The 20485-nt window shown below is 45.7% G+C and overlaps 1 protein-coding gene across 1 annotated transcript in view; it reads right to left on the minus strand.

Annotated features, from left to right (window-relative positions):
* CCBE1 (collagen and calcium binding EGF domains 1) overlaps window positions 1-16737 on the minus strand; it is a gene marked incomplete at both ends in the record, with an annotated part of 217230 nt that extends 200493 nt beyond the window's left edge. Inside the window, 2 exons of the mRNA XM_080919735.1 lie at window positions 16108-16188; window positions 16604-16737. Coding sequence (XP_080775861.1) covers window positions 16108-16188; window positions 16604-16737 — 215 coding nt within the window. The remainder of the gene's footprint in view (window positions 1-16107; window positions 16189-16603) is intronic.
* Window positions 16738-20485: the final 3748 nt, after the last annotated feature.

Raw genomic sequence — 20485 nt, forward strand, 5'->3', positions numbered from 1 at the left:
ACAAATAAACAGAAAGCTGCCTTTTGAGAGAAAAGCTGGTGACCTTTTCTTTGGTGTCAGAGTAGTTCTTATTAGCATGAAAAAAAGGCTTCTGGCTATTTGCTGTCATACAACCCCAAGCAGTGTAAATGTTTGGGGGCGGGTGGGGGGGCGGGAGTCTCCTAACTAAATGGGAAACCTGCATGAGACAGCACAGTGCTTAGGAAAAGTTGCTTTAAAAACAAAAAAAAAAAACAAAAAAAAAAAAGAAAAAAATTTTGAGAACTAACTGAGCACATTAGAAGTAGCCCTGTTCTATGTTGGCAGTCTGGATGAGAAAAAGAGAGGTTTTTTTTCTTCTTGTTTTTAAACACATGCAGCAAAATGGTATAGCTAACTGTCTTGTTTCACCAGGTGCCTGGAGGGAAAAAAAAAAAAAACAAAAACAAAAACAAAAAAACAAAAAACCCCACAGGAGCAGTGATGGAAGTAAAGAGTCTGCAGGCTCCACTGTGTGTTCAGGAGGTCCTTAGAATCTACAGACAGTTACTTTGCTCTGTAAGATAAATAAATCAAAAGGTTTTACACACGTCAAAACGTAGGTTTACAATTTTAAAAAAGAGGTAGATATAGAGATTTGCATCCTAATCCCGGTATGTTTGGATAATGGATGGGAAGGGGAATTTTATGAGGAAGCTCAGCCCATTCTGCTTCCTACTTCAGTAGCTTGAGCTTTGCCAGATAAAAGTGGTTTTCTCCTTTAAGAAGTTGCCATGTGGGAGTTCATCGATGAGCAGGCTTCAGCCTCCTCTCTCCTGTGGGAGGATGAACAGCCTGAATGTGGAAAGGTGGGCAGATGGGAAGACATCCACACACGGAGAGAAAATTGAGTCTGTGTTCACATAGCACCAGCCTACGGCAGGCACAGAGCTGGCTGGCAAAGGTAGATGCCCAGGGAGCTAAACAGCTGTGCTTGGTTTGATTTTGGGATTTTGGGGGGGGGGGTGTTTTTGTTTCTCTACATAGCTGATTAGGGTAAGAAAACCTTAAAAGCATCAAGGAGAGAGGGGGGGGGCAGATAGCATCTTGTTTTAAAGAGGATTAGAGATAACTCTGTCACAGCCTTCAGTGTCTTCACAGCCCAGAGGCTCACTCTGATGTCTAGCTAATCCCTGGAGCTATAAACCTAGCCTGCTTCTGTTCACCCTGCTTTCTAAGAAGTGAGTGATCAGTTAGACTTTAGCTCTGGAAATAACTCTAAAGCTCTGCCATTCTCCCCTTAGGTTCAGAGAGGAAGGGAGGGAGGGGGAAGGGAAGGGGTGAAGAGAAGGGGGTGAGAGGGGAAGGAGGAGGGAGGGAGGAAGAAAGAGAGAGGGAAGGAGAGAAAGGGAGAGAGGAGAGAGAGGGAGAGAGACACCAAGGGCATCCAAGAACTCACCAAGCCACTGACTCCAGAACCGTGAAAGGATAGGACACTAGGGGTATGCCTCCCGAGTGCTCAGCAAGCCCATACCTGGGTAGACCAGGTCATCTTATGGTTCAGTCTGGTAAGGTCAGCAGCCCTGACACAAAATCAAAATGCACAGATGCTCAGGATTTTTGCAAGAAGTGGCAAAGCGTTTGCATTTGAGGATAAGGCAGTGCATCTTCCTGTATACATTCCGTGTGCAGTAAGTGATTAAATAACTTGCATTACCTAGAACAATAAAAATGCTAGAGAGATAGATGTGATCCATTTGGTTCGGGGCACAAAATTACATTTTCAGTACGGGTACAATCTTTTTGACCAATGGTCACTGTAGCTGTGACTTCTGGCTGGACACAAAATTGGTGCTTAAGTTTAGAATCTAAACATGAGTGAAATTCTCAATGAATAAAAGTATGATAATTTTTAAAACTAAGGCATCAGGTATGGTGCCCTTAATATTCACTAATTTCCTTACAGGGAGCTATTTGCCAAACAGATGAATTACTGTGCAACCCTTCATTAAGGATACTATGCTACACACATGTGCAGCCAGTCCACACAATAAGTAACCCCTCTTTCTTGTTAAAATTTTTAAATCCTATTTTTTAAGAAACAAAACAACAAAAATAAAAGAACACCTGTAAGCAGTAACTAAACAAACAACAACAACAACAACAACACTTGTAAACAGTAACTAAGTACACCTGCCCACATCTACACAGAAAAGTCCAGGAAAAGCAAACCCAATCCCTTGACAGCTGCAACCTGGTGATTTGAAATTGCAAAGGAGTCTCAGTGCTAAGCTGTGTGCCACAGCATGCAAAATGTGCAATGAACAGATACTGGTGTTGTTATTAAAACAATAAATAAGAACAGTTTGAAGAAAGGAACTCGTAGGGGCTGGAGAGACGGGCTCAGCAGTTAAGAGCACTGTCTCTTCTTTCTGAGGTCCTGAGTTCAGTTCCCAGCAACCACATGGGGGCTCACAACCATCTGTAATGAGTTCTGACACCCTCTTCTGGAATGCAGGTGTACGTGTAGATAGAGCACACATACATTAAATAAGTAAATAATTTAAAAAACAAAAACAAAACAAAAAAGGAAATTAAGGGTGAAAAGGAGCATGAAGGGAGAAAAGACCTTAAGTGAAGAGGAAAGGATTCATGTGGCTTGAAAGCAGGAGGGAAGGTTTGCCAACCTCAGGGAAGAAAGGAAGGGAACACTGTGTGAGCCATTACAACATCACACAGTACACCAAGAAACGTGGGTGTGCAAGCATCTCAGCAATATGTGGACGCTGAGGCCTTTGGGTCAATACTTGGGGAATAGTGTGGCTGCGTCAGATGACAGAGTTTTAGTTTTCCGAGAAACTCCACACGGATCGGCAGTGCATACAGGTCTACTTTTGTCTGACCAGCATTTGTTGTTGCTTATTTTCTTAACGATTGAGTCAATCCTCCAAGACAACAAGAAACTGCATTTCGTTATTTAAATAGACACTATCTCAGCATGTTGGTCAATGTCTGTGGTCCCAGCCACTCAGGAGACTGAGGTGTGAACATTGTTTGGGCTCTGCGGTTTACCACTATCCTGAGCAACAGTGAGACTGGGCCTTGTAGATGAGAGGGTTAAGGAAGGAGTCACCGAGAAGCAGGGACAAGAGCTGGAATAACCAAGAAGACAGGAAATGCTGGAGAGTCCACACTAGAAGCACAGCAACTGAATCATACAAACTTTTGCCTCAGCCCTGCATTAGCCATAATATACATAGAGCTCCTACTATATAGAAATATAGAAATACCCTGCCCCGGGATAACAGGATGGCAGCAGAACACAAAGCTCCCCTCCCCCAGGGCAGGTGCTCTCATCTGTGGACCTCAGTTGTCAGCTCCACCAACTATAATCTACACGTGTTTCGAGACTTACAAATGTACTTCCCCAAAGTCATGGCCTCTGGGAAAGAACTTGGGAAGCTAGGAGGAGCTTTAACAAGGATATCTGGTAGACTGTCTGACCTTGTCATGGCTATTCTTGGTGGTCAACTTAACAATATCTAGAATTAACTAGGAGCCAAGTTGCTAGGTACATGTAAGAGAGATTTTCTTGACTGAATTATTTGACATTGGAAGATCCAAGGGAAGATCTACCTTAAGTCTAGGCCACACCTTCTGGTAGCAGCCTATATAAAAGACAGAAGAAGGTAGTTCTTGCTCTTTGCCTGCTTGCCTTCACTCTGGCTAACAAGTTCATTCCATCAGTGGTATTACAGCCTTCTTCTTCGGGATTCCAGAGTATTTGAAGACCAGCTGAGACACCCAGCCCCCATGGCCAACTATTGGATTTTTGGAGATTCTGCAGTTAGACAACCTGTTTGGGACTAGCTAGACCACAGCTGTAAACCACTCTAATAAATCTACCATAGATAGATAGATAAATATAGAGATAGATAGATGGATGGATGGATGGATAGATAGATAGATAGATAGATAGATAGATAGATAGATAGATAGACAGACAGACAGACAGGGGGAGAGAGAGACAGACAGATAGACAGACAGACAGACAGAATCAATCACTTACCCAACTATCAGCTCTGTTTCTCTAGAAAACCCTAATACAGACACTCACTTGGGTTCCTTCCCACCTTAGCTTCATCCATCTGTTCCAGTGATGTTCGGTGTATAACAAACTCCAAAACTGTATTAAAACACACAAGCCACTTATAAACCAATCCATATTTCTCCAGACTCAAATTCCAAGAAATCCCCCATAAAGAACCCCTCAAACACTTCTATAACAAGGCACACTATATTTCTCTTATTCTTGACCTATAATTCTTTTTATCTCTATGATTTTGTACCAAAGGAATCAGTTAAAACACTGAAAAAGAAGATGCAATTGTACATACACAACCACTTGCTGTGTAGCTGTGTACTTTGGGCACTGCCTTCAGGATCGATGGTAAATAGAACTTGCCCTTGAAATGCCCAAAGTACAGTACATATTGCTTTGTATTGTACGAAGTTAAGTAAAACCCACAACCAGTCCTGTGTTCGAGCTCTGCTGTCAGAAGAGAGGACTTTAAAGCACTGGCTATGAGTAAGTGGGAAGAGAATCCGGGTGGCGCATATGATGTGGAAAAAAGTGTTTGTGTTTGATTCTCACAGGGAAAGAATAGCCCAGCTTGACACACTACATCTTTCATTTATAACACCCGGAGCTGTGTTTATATCTCGAGAAAATTCATGCAGCTCAGCTACAAAGCAAAACATTTTAATGCACCAGAGGTCACCAAGTAGCTGCAGACCCCGAGCCGAGAGCTGTTAGCAAACACTGGAAAGGGTTGGAATCTGAAGTATGGGATTTGGATTTGATCAGCTTAGACTCAGGAGATCTCATAAAGAATGCTCTCAATCCTTCTCAACCCAAAGCACACCCTCAAACCTTCCGACAAATGGTAGGAAGCAAAAGTACGGGGTAACAGAGCAGACCCCAATGACAAGGAATGAGAGTCTCCAGCATGATGGTGCTAACACATTATCCTAAGTTTCCATCAGGGGCTCTGAATCTTGCAAAGCTAAAAGCAGTGAGAAGGACCTAGACTTTATGCCCACAATAAAATGAGGACTAGATTCTTTCCCCAGCTTCTGCTGAAATAGGTCCACCATTCCTTTATGCTTAAGATGTCCGTGGTGGTCAACCTGTGCTGTGTCCTGAAGCTGTGCCTGGTACCCACCTCCAGAGTGTGGGCAACAGTAGCTCCTCTGGGCCACAGCCTGAATGCCGGGATCCTCATTCATCTCAAGTCTTCAAAATGCCCTGCCTTACAAATAGAAGTTGGGAGCCAAGTCAGATGGGGGAGAGGGCCTGAAATGATGCAGTGAGGTCTGGCACCTTAAAGCCTGCTTGGGGACAGGACTTTGTCCAGATGTGAATTCTGATTCACTGGGTGGGGCCAGGCCTCCAAGTGTCTTCCTCTCCTCATAGTCCTAGAAGGAGCTATACCAGCCACCAAGGAGGGAATCAACCAGTGACTGTGCCCAGCTCCAAAGCTTATGAATCACAACAGCCATCAGCATTGGTAAGATACCCCCAAAGGTGCAGTGTTGGCGCTCACATCCTGACGATAGCCAACAGCTGTTCAGGTTGGACTTTAAGACCTTCTCAGCAGGACTGAAACCATCCTGGTTCTAGAAACCTAGCCAACTGCACATGCTTAGTGAAGCCAACCTGCTACCAACAGTTTACTAGACCATAATGCTTCTTAACTGCACTCTAAATTCATACCTTTATTCCCATGGGCCTGTGTAGCTCTCACCCCTTGGCAAAGAACAATTCCATGTGCAGGGAACAGAGACTACTACAGAGATCCACCATGGGTCACCTCTTAGAAGAGAGGACTGTAACCAGAGAACCAAGATGATGCTGTGAATGAGTGTCTTCTCGCCACCACAATTGCACCCAGGAAACGTCTGTATTATTATCTAAACAAAACTCTCACAATGACACTAGGACATGCTGGTGTGGGTGGGGGACATTTCACAAGGACACATTCCTAGATGCAGAGATTTAGATAATCAATGAATGGGTGCTTAGGGAGAATCAGGTTTCCCCGTCAATGAGACCTTGATGAGTTATCCAATCCCAAATGGTCAACATTAAACACATGTACATATAAGCAACACTAAATGGATTCATTAGGTTATAGACACACACACACACACACACAGAGAGAGAGAGAGAGAGAGAGAGAGAGAGAGAGAGAGAGAAAGAGAGAGAGAGAGAAAGAGAGAGAGAGAGAGAGAGAGAGAGAGAGAGAGAATAAAAATAAAGAAGAGGTTATGAATTCGAGAGGGTTGGGAGGATACAGGAAGAGTTGGATAAATGCTTGGGAAGGGTGGAAATATTAAAAATATAGTACTTATGCATTTTTACTATAATTCTAATAAAAGATATAGTAGCAGGTAGGCAGGCTTGAGGGATTACACAACGTCATGTTTGCAGGTTCGCCAACCACCTTTCAGACCTTGGTCTGTATTCTACTGAGACTCATTCAGTTAAAACAGGCACATCGCCAGCATGTAAACTTCCACAGGATTAACATAATTGTCACAAACACTCACACGTGAGTGTGGTATGGGTAGGATATATTTAATTATTAAATATATAATGTTACATATTTTATATATATTATAAATTATATATTATAAATATATAATAGCATATATAATAATATTAAGTATGTTATATAATATATTATATACTATATTGTAATCATATAACATATATGGTTATTATATAGTATAGAATATGTAATTTATATACTATAATTTATTATATACAGTTATATTATGTAACATATATTATTGCAAATATATAACATATGTGTGTGTACATATATTTTAAAAAATGGTCCCCAATGGTGTCTTTTTCTTTCCCAGTCAAAATTTTAGCCTTTTGCTCTTAGCTGGACAGCTTTTTTCTTTTTTTACATCCTTAGCACAGAAAAAGGATGCAAATGACTTTCCTTGTTCCTTCAGATTTTTCTTCTTTCAGAAGTTTTCATTTCTTCATTTTCCACTCCATCTGCCCTATTTTCTCAGAAGACATTACTATCCAGAACAAACAGTTGGCATCATTTAAGGGAAAATAACAGTCAAATTCGAAATTGTTTACTGGGGACCAGTAAGATGGCTCGGGGGTAGAGACACTTGCCATACAAGCCCAACTACCTGAGTCCATCCCTGGAACCTATGTAAAAGTGGAAGGAGAAAGGAAAGAACTGAGTCCACAGTTAAGATTATACACACATGCACGATAATAAAAATTAAATTTTTATTTACATACAGTGTAACTGTAACATGGAATGCTTTTTGCCAAATGTGGATCTAAATACAATTATGACTTGGGGATCAGCAAGATGACTTGGTAGAAAAAGGTACTTATACAGATACAGCCAACCTCTGGGCTGAGGAAGAGCTAGTGGAAAAACTGAAGGAGCTGAAGGGGATGGCAACTCCATAGGAAGAACAACTAACCAGACCTCCAGAGCTCCCAGGGACTAAGCCACCAGGCAAAGAGCACACGTGAGCAGTTCCATGTCTCCTGCTGCAGACGTAGCAGAGGACTGGCATCAGTGGGAGGCTTGATACTCCAGAGAAGGAGGGTGTTAAATGGGTGAGGTGGGGGGAGCACCCTCTTAGAAGGGTTCATGGAAGTGAGACAACATTCGAAATGTAAATAAATAAAATAATTAATAAAAATAGAAAACTAAGAAAAGAAAAAGGTGTGTATAGCCAAGCCTAATGGCTTAAGTTTGATCCCCAAGACCTACAAGGCAAAAGGAAAATTTCTACGTTCTTTATCCTTCATATGCATACTTGCACACATGCACATACACATACACACAGAGGGGGGGGGGTGAGAGGGGAATATTTTCAAATAAAATTATAAAGTAGGGCAGCTTTCATTGAAAATGACTGTTTTATAGGTATACTTTTAAAAACATAACTAGCATTTTTATCTTGAATATGAAAAGCTTTCTAGTATCACGTGTGTGACAAGGGCACTTTGGATCCTAGCCTGTGATTGATATGCTAGTCAGGGATGAAGGGAATGAATCACCCAGAAGGCTGTTTGATGGCTGTCCTGGCCCTGCCACTTGATTTTGACATATACTTGTACAGTCTATGTGAGAGCTGTCAGTAAGGGAAGGTTTGCCACAGAAACACTCAGAAGGAAAGAAGATGACAGGTCAGAATCAAACAAACAAAAAACTCTTGTTTTTAAGCAAGTTCATGATTCTGTGTGGAGCCAAATTCATAGCTGTCTAGCTTAGAGTTCACCATCATGAGCAAGGTAACAATGAACTGAATTGTCCCCATCTGGACAATTCGCCATCCACCTGTCAGTCACGTGGCCCCAATTAGCTTTCCCATAGTGCTCCGGAAGTTCCTGAAATTTTTAGAAGAAACTTGTGGTACGTACTAATTTCTGGCAGGACGGGGGTGGGGGAAGTGATCATTGCCATTCATGTAGTTTTGTGTCTGCTTGGAGCTGCACGGGCTGCTTTATTTGTTGTTGTTTTTCTGAAAAGATTCATCCAGGCTATAAGAGACTTCGAGATCTTAGTCCTGGAAATAAACATTACTCAGATGTGCACCAAAAATATACATAAATATTAAAATATTTAATAAAGATAAATATTTATCTTTCCCGGAAGATAAATGAGAACCTGTATATCCAACCAGAACAGACATTTGCATTCTCCCTTCAAATGCATTTTCCATGCCCAGAATCAAGCTTGGCCCAATGGAAGCACTCACTGGGCATGTGCTGGCTAAGGGAAAAGCGCTAAGACTTTAAAATTAGCTAATAGATCCAAGGGAAGGGGAGCTAACTTGGCAGAAGAGGCGTTGCAGATGCTATTGCTGTCTGCTTTCTCATCCCCCAAATAAAGAACGAGACAGGAGAGAATGAAAGCTTTGTTCTCCAGCCTCTAAGCGGGGGCCCTCACAATGGAGCAGCCTCCCTCATTCACAAAATCGTCCTGGTCCAGCTGAGCAGGAAGCAGAAGAAGATCTGGGGGAAGCTGAACATGGATTTGGACACGGCGAAATGAAAACCTGCTCTTGAGAAAACCTAGCCTCTAGGATAAAGAAGGCTCGCTGCCCCAACTTCATTTAGAAAAGATGAAGCGATGTTAGCCACAGGAAGCAGGGAGCAGTCATTACAGCAACAATGGGGAGTGAGAAGATCGGATCTCCCAGGACACTGCGATGAAAGCATAGCGGTGGGGCAGCTGTGAGCTGAGAACCGTGAAAAGTGATACAAAATCTGACCTTGGCCACCATTCTCATCCCTGCCTCCCCTCTTCTGCTACTTGTGAGAAGGAAAGGAACCCCTCTTAAAAACTGTCCTCCCAATCACTGTCTGCCTCACATGGGGAGGAGCCCCCGTGTCGTTTGGGGGTATGATTTAGGATAGGAAGTTAGAGATGACACTGTAATCACCAGTATCCAGCATGAGCACCATGCGGGCAGGACAGAGAAGCAGGCTGGGCTGGGGCAAAATGGATACAATGGTATCACTACAAAGGAGCGGTTGAGTTCTTTTCAACAGCAGCCTTCCTTTCAGATTTGATGTAACACACCTATAATTCCAGGACTTGGGAGGCTGTGGCGGGAAAATAGTGAGTTCAAGGCCAGCCTGAACTAATGATGCATCCAGATCTCCTTTAAAAGATTATTAAATAAAATAAAACTTCCTCATTTTTAGCTTTTATTGATTTATTTTTTAGTGAGTGAGTGAGTGAGTGTGTGTGTGTGTGTGTGTGTGTGTGTGTGTGTGTGTGTGTGTGTGTGTTTGGGGGGCATGGTCATGCTATAACATGTGTGTGGTTGTCAGAGAACAACTTGCAGGATTTAGTTTCCACATACTATGTGGGTCCCAATGGTTGAACTCAGGTAACTAGGGTTGGCAGCAATTATGTCTGCCTACATGCCATATGTCAGCCCGTGGCTCAGCTTTCAAAGGACACAGAACACATACATGAACAGGAACAGAAGTCCTACAATGTTTTAACACATTTAAATCCAGTTTTCTCTTTTCCCTTTTTTTTAAACAAACATCATTACTCTTATTTTTATTTTTTTAAGATTTATTTATCATATATAAGTACACTGTAGCTGTCATCAGACACACCAGAAAAGAGCATCAGATCTCATTACAGATGGCTGTGAGCTACCATGTGGTTGCTGGGATTTGAACTCAGGACCTCTGGAAGAACAGTCAGTGCTCTTAACCACTGTGCCATCTCTCCAGCCTGCTCTTTTTCTTTTTGCACTAACAGCCAATCACTTGGTCATTCAACAAGTGCCTATGGACGGATCACTCTTTTTCAAGTACAGAGCTAACCTGTGAGGTCAAGGCTGTGAGAAAACAGACGGCCATGGCCTGGGAGGGTTGACAGTTATAGACAGTCTGGTGCAGAAAGGGAGAGTGTCTTCCCTGGCTGTGAGTCGGGCCTTCTCTGTTCTTTACCGCCCTTGGCCCATCCCCTCCTCATGGTGGCTTGTGATGGTTGTGAAAGCATTCTTCCTGAAAAGAGGCCACGTGTCCTGAGTGAGCCACAGTCTCTGTTTCCTCCTCCTCGGCTATGTAGGCCAGGGGATGGAGGCAGTGGAAGAAGCAAAAGAATCCACAAACAAGAAAAATCCAACGGACTAAGGATCTCAAATCTTATTTCTGCAGGAACTAGCATTTCCAGCCCCAGGCAAAAAGTAAACTTCTCTCTAATCGCCTAAAATGGAGTCAGCATCCAATCAACCTGCCTGTGATGTCCACAGGTCTGTCTGTAGTCTGAAGTAGAGAACCTTGGGTGGTCAGCAAGGAAGACTGTGAAGACGCTCAGTTTCATTTCCCACAACACTAGATTTCTAGGCTACCCTACACCTGGAGAAGCATCCAGAAACAAGGCATGTTGACCAATAAAGAAACACCACTGCTATATCTAAGTCTAGTTTTATTTTTTAAATGTATGCTGGGTCCTACCAAAAACCATTGGTTACCAGATAAAATCCCATTGCCAGGTGTGGGTTACTTCCCCAGAGCTGTTGGTCAGAAGTATCCTGGGGACACCCCAGAACAATACAGACTCCTATCATTGCTCTTGGTTATCCTCCAGAACTTGATAATAAGCCCCAATTGATGAAGACACCATGCTTTTTTTTCCCCACAGGACATGAAGAAATAAAAAAATTAAAAAAAAATTATATATGTGTATTTCTTTTCAAATCTCAATTGTAAAACTCACAGAAGTCAGTGAGTGTCCACTGCACAAATTCTGCAAGCTACCCCCATGCCCAGCACTTGAGGTTCGAGGGTGCTAGGAAATGACACTGATTGATCCAGCACTTTCCTTGCATCTTGAACTCCCCAAAGCATATCACACAAGCTAACTCATTTACAAGGCTCACAGCAGCTCGGAACACCTTTGATCCGATCCTTAGATTCCCAAGGAGAAAGTGAAAGCCTGGATCTTGAGACATAGTTCAAGGTCAAAAACTGAGCTGAGATTCGAAGAGTTTGAGAGCCTGTGTGTTCTGACATTACATCCAAGCCCTCCAAGGGGAAGGCAATAGGCAACCTGCCAGGACAACGCTCTCTGCGGCCTTCCCTCAGAGAGATGACCTTCAACCAAAACCTCAGTGCTATCAATCCCCCGGTGCTAGCCTAATTAAGTGGCCCTCTCTCTCTAAGTAAACACATCTGCAGAAACACCACATGGGTCTCCACATTCCCACAGGCGACACGGCCACATGGTTGTACTATCTTGAAGGAAAGTACAAGTTTCTGCATCCCATGTCATTTTTTCCCATGGGAACCTGAGCCACCTTGGTCTAGATCACCCCCACCCGCCACTTCCCCACCGTGAGAAGGCAATGGGTAGAAAAATGAAAGGGGAGTTGGGGGGTGTTGGGATGGGTTGGGAGGGGGTTGGGGGGGTGGGGCGTCTGTATCACACCTCTGCTTGGAGACTCAGGAACTAAGACCAAAATCACAGGTGGTTTTCTCAACTGTGCTCACTAATACAGTCTGTGGTAAAGAGCCACCTTGGGAAACAAAGTCAAGGTTTCCCTTGCCTGAGACATCATTCCTAGCTCCTGTCTCTTTCCCGTCATTAATACAGGGAGAAGGACACGGATCTGAATTAAGCTGTACCCAATCCAGTTGCAAAGGCCTTTGTGCAAAATCAAGTCCTTCGACTATCTGCACTTTATTCTTTTATGTGCTAATATCATCCAGAAGGGCACTAAGTTCTTAATAGATATGTAAACCTTTGACCAGAGATTCCAAAGAGTTAAGGTTCGCTGGGCATAGCCTCACCCAATAAAAGCCGGACTGTTTTTCTACGCATGTACATTTTAACCCATCATTTTACTGATGTACATCGCCATCAAAGAAAGATAAAGTGCGTGGTTTGACAAAGGAAAATCACCTTGTGGCTGATGGGGGAGGGGTTGAGATGGGGATCATGGGGGAGGTGGTAATAATAGTTGTAGGAGAGCAAATGCCGTAATGGCTTTCTGTGCCTGTTTTACACGCTTGACTTGACTGTCATGAATCCCTACTTCAGATAAATCATGCCCGGGCCCTGATACCTTAACTACTGGTGAGAGAATGCCTTGTGCTGACTATAATGCTGGGCAAAGGTTAGCTTTAGACTCACGAAGTTGTCACTGGCACTCGTGCAGAGAGTGTTTAAACTCTGGGGGCTTGGCAGTATGCACGCTGGCAGTAAAAACTCTAGAGACATGGACCCAAAGGAAGGCTGTAATGCATGAACCCATTCCGTATATAATACGATCCTTAACTTCAACTGTCCGAAACAGACCTCAAGGGCAATGACTCTAAAGGATACCCAAGATCACTGTGGGTGTTAACGTCCCCCCCACCCCCCCAACTGTCAGAAATGTTCAGCCATTTGAGTTTAGTCTTCCTTTTTCCACCCCTGGATCTAGAACATTCATTGTACCCTAGGGGTTCCTCTGGGATAATGAAAGAGCCCAGGGCTTAGAAGTTAGACAAACCTGGATTCAAGTGATGGTGGTTGTGTGTGTGGCTGCAGGAGCTAACCTATGACACGCTCCATTCTTCTGATTATTATGACCCCACTCAGGGAAACTGAGACCATAGAAAAGCTGCAGGTGCCCCTGTGCATCAGAGACTGTGCAAACAATGCTCACAGCGCCCCGCCGGGTGCGAAGTAAGTCTTCAGACTATTGTTGTTTAATATCAAGAGCTGAAGCACAGAGTAGAGCTGAAGTCATAAGCCACCAGGCTGTCCAGGACAAAACACAATTGCCAACCCACTTCACACTTCACAGCTACGAATCAGGCTTTTCCTCATCCCCTGTTCACTTTGCTTGGGTTCAGATCTACTCCCCTTGCCAACAATGACCTTGGGGGGGGGTTGGGGAAATCCCTTTCATATGCTAAAAATCATTCACTAGACATCTGGTCTTTTCTCAGTGTTGAAGTCATTTCCTGTTAGGTGCTTATAGCTTAAAAGAACCGGGGTGGGAGCATGCTTTCCACGCGGGGTGGTGATGGCTCTCCTCTTAGGGCGATGTGCAGACAAAAGCACTAGCTGCCTGCTGGGATGCACCCCTCTCCAAGCTCCTGAGGATCCAGCAAAAGAGTTTACAGTGCCAATGCTTTGAGCCTTTGACACAGTCAGTTCCTTATGTTGTGGTGACCCCCAACCATAAAATTATTTTCAGTCAGTGCTGTTTCATAACTGCGATTTGGCTACTGTTGTGAATCATAATGTAAATACCATTTTGGAGATAGAGTTTTGGCAAAGGGATCGCAACCCACAGATTAAGAACCACTGGTTTATATATACCCTGTCTGTGGTTGGAAGACCCTGGTTTTTATATGGCATTTCTTTGACTTCAACACACATCTCATTAAGACACAGATCCACTGAAGACCTCAGTGGAGTCTGGTAGTCTACCCAGTGCTCAGACAATGTCATGAGAGTTGCTGCTGAGACTTGAAAGAGAAAGGAACCATAGGGTCACACCCCAGCATCTCACAGCAACGAAGTGAGGAAACTTCCAAATGACTTTAATTATAAAATTATCTGGCCACAGTGGGGCAACACCCCTGGGACGTTGGAAGAGGAGGCTAGCATGGATTGGAAGCCAGGGGCCAGCCTGAGCTACAGAGTGAGACCCTGTCTCAAACAGCAAAACAAAATAAAAACAGGGAAAAAAGCTAACAGAATATGCACAAAACTCCATAAAAAACATTAATAAATTTGTAAACTATGCCAACCACACATAATAGTGGTTTACACCTCGATCCCAGCACTTTGGATAGTCAGAAAGATCTTGCGTTCAAGATGAGACTAGACAGTCCAATGAGTTCCTGAAAACTACAAACTAAACAACGATACTATTAACAGACTTGGGACTGGTGTCATTTTCTCAAGCTGAAAGAGCCCTTCCAGTTATACGACCAAAATTCTTTACTCTTTTCCTTGACAGAACGCTAGGTCCAATAGGGTGCTCCATGGAGCAACTAGTTAACGAACACTTGTGCCAAGACGCATGTGTGAATGCATCTGAATGTTCGAGGGTAAGCGAGATACCACACCCCTTTAAGGAACCTGGAAACACTGGCAGAAAGAGCGTTACAAATAGAACAATCAGGAGCCGATGGTTTCTGAAAGCCTGACAAAAATTCTGTAACTGTCACTGATTTATGTGACGTCTGACCTTTGGGGACTGAACAAATGAGGGAACCATCTTAGGGACACGCTCCAATGATAGGAAAACAACATGTCCTAGGAAACACTGTGGTCACATGGATGAAACACGCCTGTGCTACTAAAGCCATTTCACCAGCTGGATGGCCTTGCTCACCCGGTGTGCACCTCTCAAATTCTACATCTGCCGCATCTACCAGCAGAACATGTCCCTCTCATACTGTTCAGCTCTCCTAACCACCGCGTGCAGGAGCCGGTAGCCCCCTTTTGGAGCTCACATAGGTGATGCAGCTAACATCAATCCATTCTAGTTGTCAATGGCTGCTCTAAAAGCACAAACTGATGGTACTTCCACAGATCCCACTGACCTGCGCTGGAAGCACCTCACACCCGAGCCTTGGCGTGAGGGAGAAAGGTTCCTGCACAGAACGCGGTGTGATTAGCTGTGTGCTGGCCACAGCATAGCGACAACACACTGCGATTTCTTTTACTTGTAGCACCCAAGCAGGTTCTTAGTCAGCTGTGTGTTAACCCAGCGCCTTGCACAGCGTCTTAAAAACTCACACAAGCAGCACACACTGAGGGGTGTGTACCACCTCAATCCTCTGGGAGACTGGAGCAGAAGTTCAGAATTCAGTGATGCAAAAGCCAAATCAACTGTTAGCTCCAAAAGACAGAAAACAAGGGACCATGGTCCTCTCCTTGGGGGATCGGTCCCGCCTGTTCTAACTCCCCGCTTGCACAAGGAATCACCCGGGAAGCAGGTTAAAACCACGGTCAGCGTTCGCTGGACCTGTGCACGTTTAATTTTAAGAAGACCCCCAAGTGGCTGTCATTCTCCCAGGTAAACCTGTGACCTTTTCTTAAAGACCACGAGTCTCAACCATTTTGATGTTTGTTTTTACTCAAGGCAACCGTCTACCCACAATCCTCCTGGTTAGAACTAAGCCTACAGAGGCTTCAACAGTGGTACACTCTGTCCCAACACAAGGTCAAAAGCAAGCCAAATGCCAAGCATTTCCTTGTTGCTGGCTATATTTCCAAAACAAAACGCAAATGAGCAGGAAGCCATTCCTCTTCACCAAGTTTACACCCACAATCCAATCGGTTCTCATCGACTTGCAAACTTTTTCACTCTAACCTCTACTGTGAAAGCCTTTTGCGGAACTGTACAGGTTCTCAAAGTTCAGGCACTTTGCAACTCAGTTGCTCGGCTTTGCTCCCAGCCAGCCCCTGAGCACAACATGAGCACTGAGGGGGCGCACCACTCAGTACCACCACCCCGACTCGGGCACACACAGCCCCAGCTCCACCAGCGCCCTTCCAAAGCCCTGCTTGACAGTGACGCCTGTCCCTCTAGACTCCGCAGGGCCCCCAGCTTTACCTGAAGCACGTGGTGAGCTCGCCCGAAGACTTCAGACACGGGTATTTGGTCGTGGTGATCTTGTTTTCCGAGCACACTTCTCTAAGGGAGAAAAAAAAAGTTGGAGAGGAAACTCCGATAAGGTCGGCGGGAGAGCAAAGAGCAGTACGCTCTGGGCTCTGCGTCCAGACGCAAGAGCTGCTACTGCTCCCGGGCGGAGACAGGACAGCGTCCCGGCACCGGGCGATCCCACTACCAAGCGACAAGAAAAACCAAAGAAGTCCACACCGGAGCGCAGCGGGAAAGCAGGACAGAGGGCATCCAGCGTCCCGACTCACAGCTGGCAGCGCGAGGCGGTTCCCGCAAGAGATGGGAGTCACCTGGAACAGCTAACCTCTCGGGCCAGCGACTCAGCGAACGGGGACCTATGAATCCGCCACCCGAGTCCGTCTGCACCCCGCCAGCCAGTCCTGATCGCACCCAGCACGTCCTCCCTCTAAGGCAGGTGGCCCCTTACCTGTCGCGGTCCTCGGGTTCCTCTCGGTAGGTCCACGTGTGTCCCAGCGCCAGGAGTAGCAGCAGCGGCCCCAGGCTCTTGCCCAGCTGCCCCTTGGCTGCTCCTCCCCGGCTCGGAGGAGGCGGCGGCACCATCGGGGAAGCTCGCCGCTTCTTCTCGGCGCCCGAGCTCTCTCCCTGCGCTGTGCCCAGGGAGGCTCCGCGGCCGCGGCCGCTTTCCCGTCTCTCCAGCAGGGGGCGCCGGAGAGCCGGGGCGCTCGTACCACCTGCGGGCCGCGCGCTCAAACTTAGGGTGAGGGGGTGAACCAAGCTTGTCAAAGGGGTGTCTGCCTTGCTCGGCCAGAGGGAGGATGCTGGAGTCCCGGGATTCTCTTCTGGATGATCAGGCTCGAGTCACAAACAGGCTGAACTTGGCTTCAGGCTGCGCCCTCCTCTCTTCCCTCTTCCTCCCCTGGGAGAGAAGCGCAGAGTTGAGGCAGCCAGGCGCTCCTTTGCATTTTTTGCTCCAAGGTCTCAGCCTGGGAGGAGGAGTTGCTGGCTGTCACCAGGGCGAGAGGAGGAGAGGAGCGGGGTTAATAGCTTCCTTCCTGTTGTCAGTTAACTTCCATAGCAAAGGGTCAAGACAACGTTTGCCTTCTTGCGTGCTTTTCCTCTGTCCCAGTTCTCGCTTAGAATATGAAGGAGTGAGCAGCGGCTACAGGGGGTCTCCTGCACCGCCCTTGCAAACGTGAAATAGCCCAATCAGGAAAGTGTAGAATCTTCATCCCTTTTTAGAGGAAAATCGGTCGTTTCTCTCTTCCACGATCCTTTGTGCTGCGATTTTCTTGGTAAGTGCAGTTCAGGACAAGTGAGAAATTTCCAGCTGAGGGTTTTGAATCCAGATGCCTGTACCTAAATGTTACCTTGTAGGGGTCTTGGCTAGGTTCGTTTTGAACAAGGCAGGAAGAATCTCTGAGGCAGCTGGCAGCTAGATCACAGTCACTCACACCCACAGAGCGCTGACTCTCCACTGTGCAGATTGTCAGAACCTCTAGAGTCAGCCAGAAGGGCGTCCCCGCCATGGCGGAAGTGGATATTAATTCTGGGTGATGAAGAAGGTGGGAGTTTGCCATCTGGTTGCTTACCTGTGGCCTCTCCTTGTCTGACCGCCCGGGCATTTGTCTGCTTTGTTGCTGTCCTGACCTTGTCCTTGCAGCACACAGCATCAGAGCTGAAAATGCCTTGGGGGAACCACTGAAGACACCCGGGTCCGGAGGCCCTGGCCATTAGGGTTGTCACCTGGCACTGTATGGAAGACGTGGAAGATGTGCGAATCACCGGACCATCCACCAGATAGTTCGTGATACCATTCACCATCACAGTAAAAAGAAAGGGACCCTAAGAGTGTTGTAAGGTTGCTGCGATGTACTCTTCCGTTCTTGTCAGAGAGAAATCCTTAACAGAAATGTGAGGCGAAGAAAGTCGTGGCCCAAAAGTAAGTAAGAGAAACAAGAAGTTAAATGAGGAATGAGCAACATTAATCGGTTCTGTAGCTCAGGCTACAAGGACAAGGAACCCACGGGTGCCCATTGACCAAGTAAAGAGGTGTTTGGAGTTGCATGATAGTCTGTTCTGGTGAGACATATCACAAGCAGCACCTACACACTGTCCTTTTTAGTGTTGGTGATGTCCATATCCATCTGTTGAATGTTTTGTGTCCCTCAAGGGCTTTGACAGTCACAGTCTTATCTGAGCCCCACGATAACATCCCTACATATGTCACTTCATTCAGGTAGGGTTTTTTTTTTTCTATAAACATTCACAGAAACAGAGAGCTAGACAGTAAAATCCAGTGGGGCTGCTCCCTCACAGGCATAAGCTGTTCAGGGGCCACTGGCTCGTCCTGAAGAGCTTGAGAATAACTTTCATGGGATCGATCCCTGGATTCAAACTCAGGTAGCAGTTGGTAGATCAGTGGTCCCAGTTAACATTGTTAAACCATGCTTTCTGGTCCGTACACTGGTGAGCTGCAGGGGTGTATTTAGAGGCATTATGACTGAGTCATGTAAAACATCTTCCGAGTGTTCGCCGGGCATTGGCTCCTCATCTTTAGCACAAGTTATTCATTGCAAAAACAGATTTTTTTTTAACTTTTCAGGGTGGTATTTTTTAAGTTTCTAGATAGATTGGAACCTATTTACAACAGTTATTGGGGGCTCTCCTTTGTTTATAGGATTATTTATTTTATGTATTTTATGAGTTTACTGTCGCTGTCTTCAGACACGCCAGAAGAAGACATCGGATTCCATTACAGATGGTTGTGAGCCACCATGTGGTTGCTTGGGAATTGAATTCGGCACCTCTAGAGGAGCAGTCCGTGCTCTGAACTGCTGAGCCATCTCTCCAGCCCAGTTATTTGGGTTCTTGAGGCTAGATCTTGATGAACACGTGAAAAATAAACCTACCCTGAGCTTAGGACACACTGGATCAACTTGAACTGGGCCATAGAGGTGTTGGATCCCATCTTGGAAGGAAGAGAGTCAAGCTGCGGGCAGGGGTTACATGTTGATTTTTTTTTTTTTTTTACAAATGTCTGTTTTAAATTTCCACTATTACATCATAGATGTCATCCTACCAGCAGACCATGATGTAGGAGAGTAGTCATCTGTTGTATTCAATAGCGTGTACTAAGCCGTGTGTATGAACATGCTGCTTTTCAAGGAAGGCAATGAATGCCAAGAAGACAAAGGCGGGCAGATGTGGTGGGGCACCCATGTAATCTCTGACCTTGGGAAGCTGAGGCAGAAGGATGGAGAGTTTGAGGTCAGCCTGAGCTGTACAGTTGGTTCCAGGGTAGCCTGTGCAGAGTGAAACTCTGTCTCAAACAGAGAAACCAAAACGGTAACAACATTAAAGAAAGGAAAGGCCGAAAGTAAAGGCAGGGCCATGTCGGCTGTATGCACTAAGCTGGTGTCAGAACCTGTGCTGATACCAGCTCTTGGTCCCTACACTCAGCATCTGTAAGGACAAGGGCCCTGAGAAGATGCCAGCCAAGCGCACACTTCATCCACATTGGCCCGGGGAAGTGTCATGGAATATAGTCAGCACATCTCTTCAAGAGAAGAGCTGTGGCTAAGAGCGTCCAAACACTCCTTCCCTGCAGGTCTGAAACGTGTCTGGCTTGGTGTGCTGTGCTCAGTGGAGGGAGCATGCGAACAGCCATATATTGAGCTGCAATGTGGGAGAAGAGGAACTGCCCCGCCAACGTCAAGCCTGCCTTTGTGCAGCCTGATGCCCGAGTGGCAGTTTTTCAGAACTGGGTTTGCAAGTGGCAGGAAGCTCGGGAGTCCTAGATTTTCCTCCCACAGATTCATATTTTTTTCTAGCACCCTGCAAAACACCATGCCTGCCCAGTTCATCTGCCCCAAGCAGCTGGCATGAGAGAACTTGCCCACAGTCTCCTACCCAGGAGAGTAGTGGAGATTAATGATCGGGACCTCACATACCTTAGAGAGAACTGTGTGCTTGCTTCTTTCAGTACACCATTTGGCAGTGTTTCCCATACAGACCTGTCAACTGCCCTGAAACAAACCAGAGAGGGGAGAGTTATACAATTTACCATATCTGAGGGGGGCTGGGCTGCGAGGGAGCGTGACACTGGGTCAGGGCTCAGGAGGAACAGGTATCTTAGCAGCAAGGCTGAAAATGTCCTGGGAGCCAGTGAGGTAACTGTAGCTATAGAATAAAGAGGCGGGTGCCCTAAAAGTGGGGGCAGGGAGGGAAGAGGAAAGCTAAGCAGAGCGTGCTCTTTGAATGGAAGCCGGGGTAGTCAGTTTTCAAGAATTCCATCATCTTATGAGGACAAAACTGACATGGAATTAGAAGCAGAGAGTTGCTAGCGAAG

Source organism: Micromys minutus, assembly GCF_963924665.1.
Source record: "Micromys minutus genome assembly, chromosome: 8".
Lineage (NCBI taxonomy): Eukaryota > Metazoa > Chordata > Mammalia > Rodentia > Muridae > Micromys > Micromys minutus.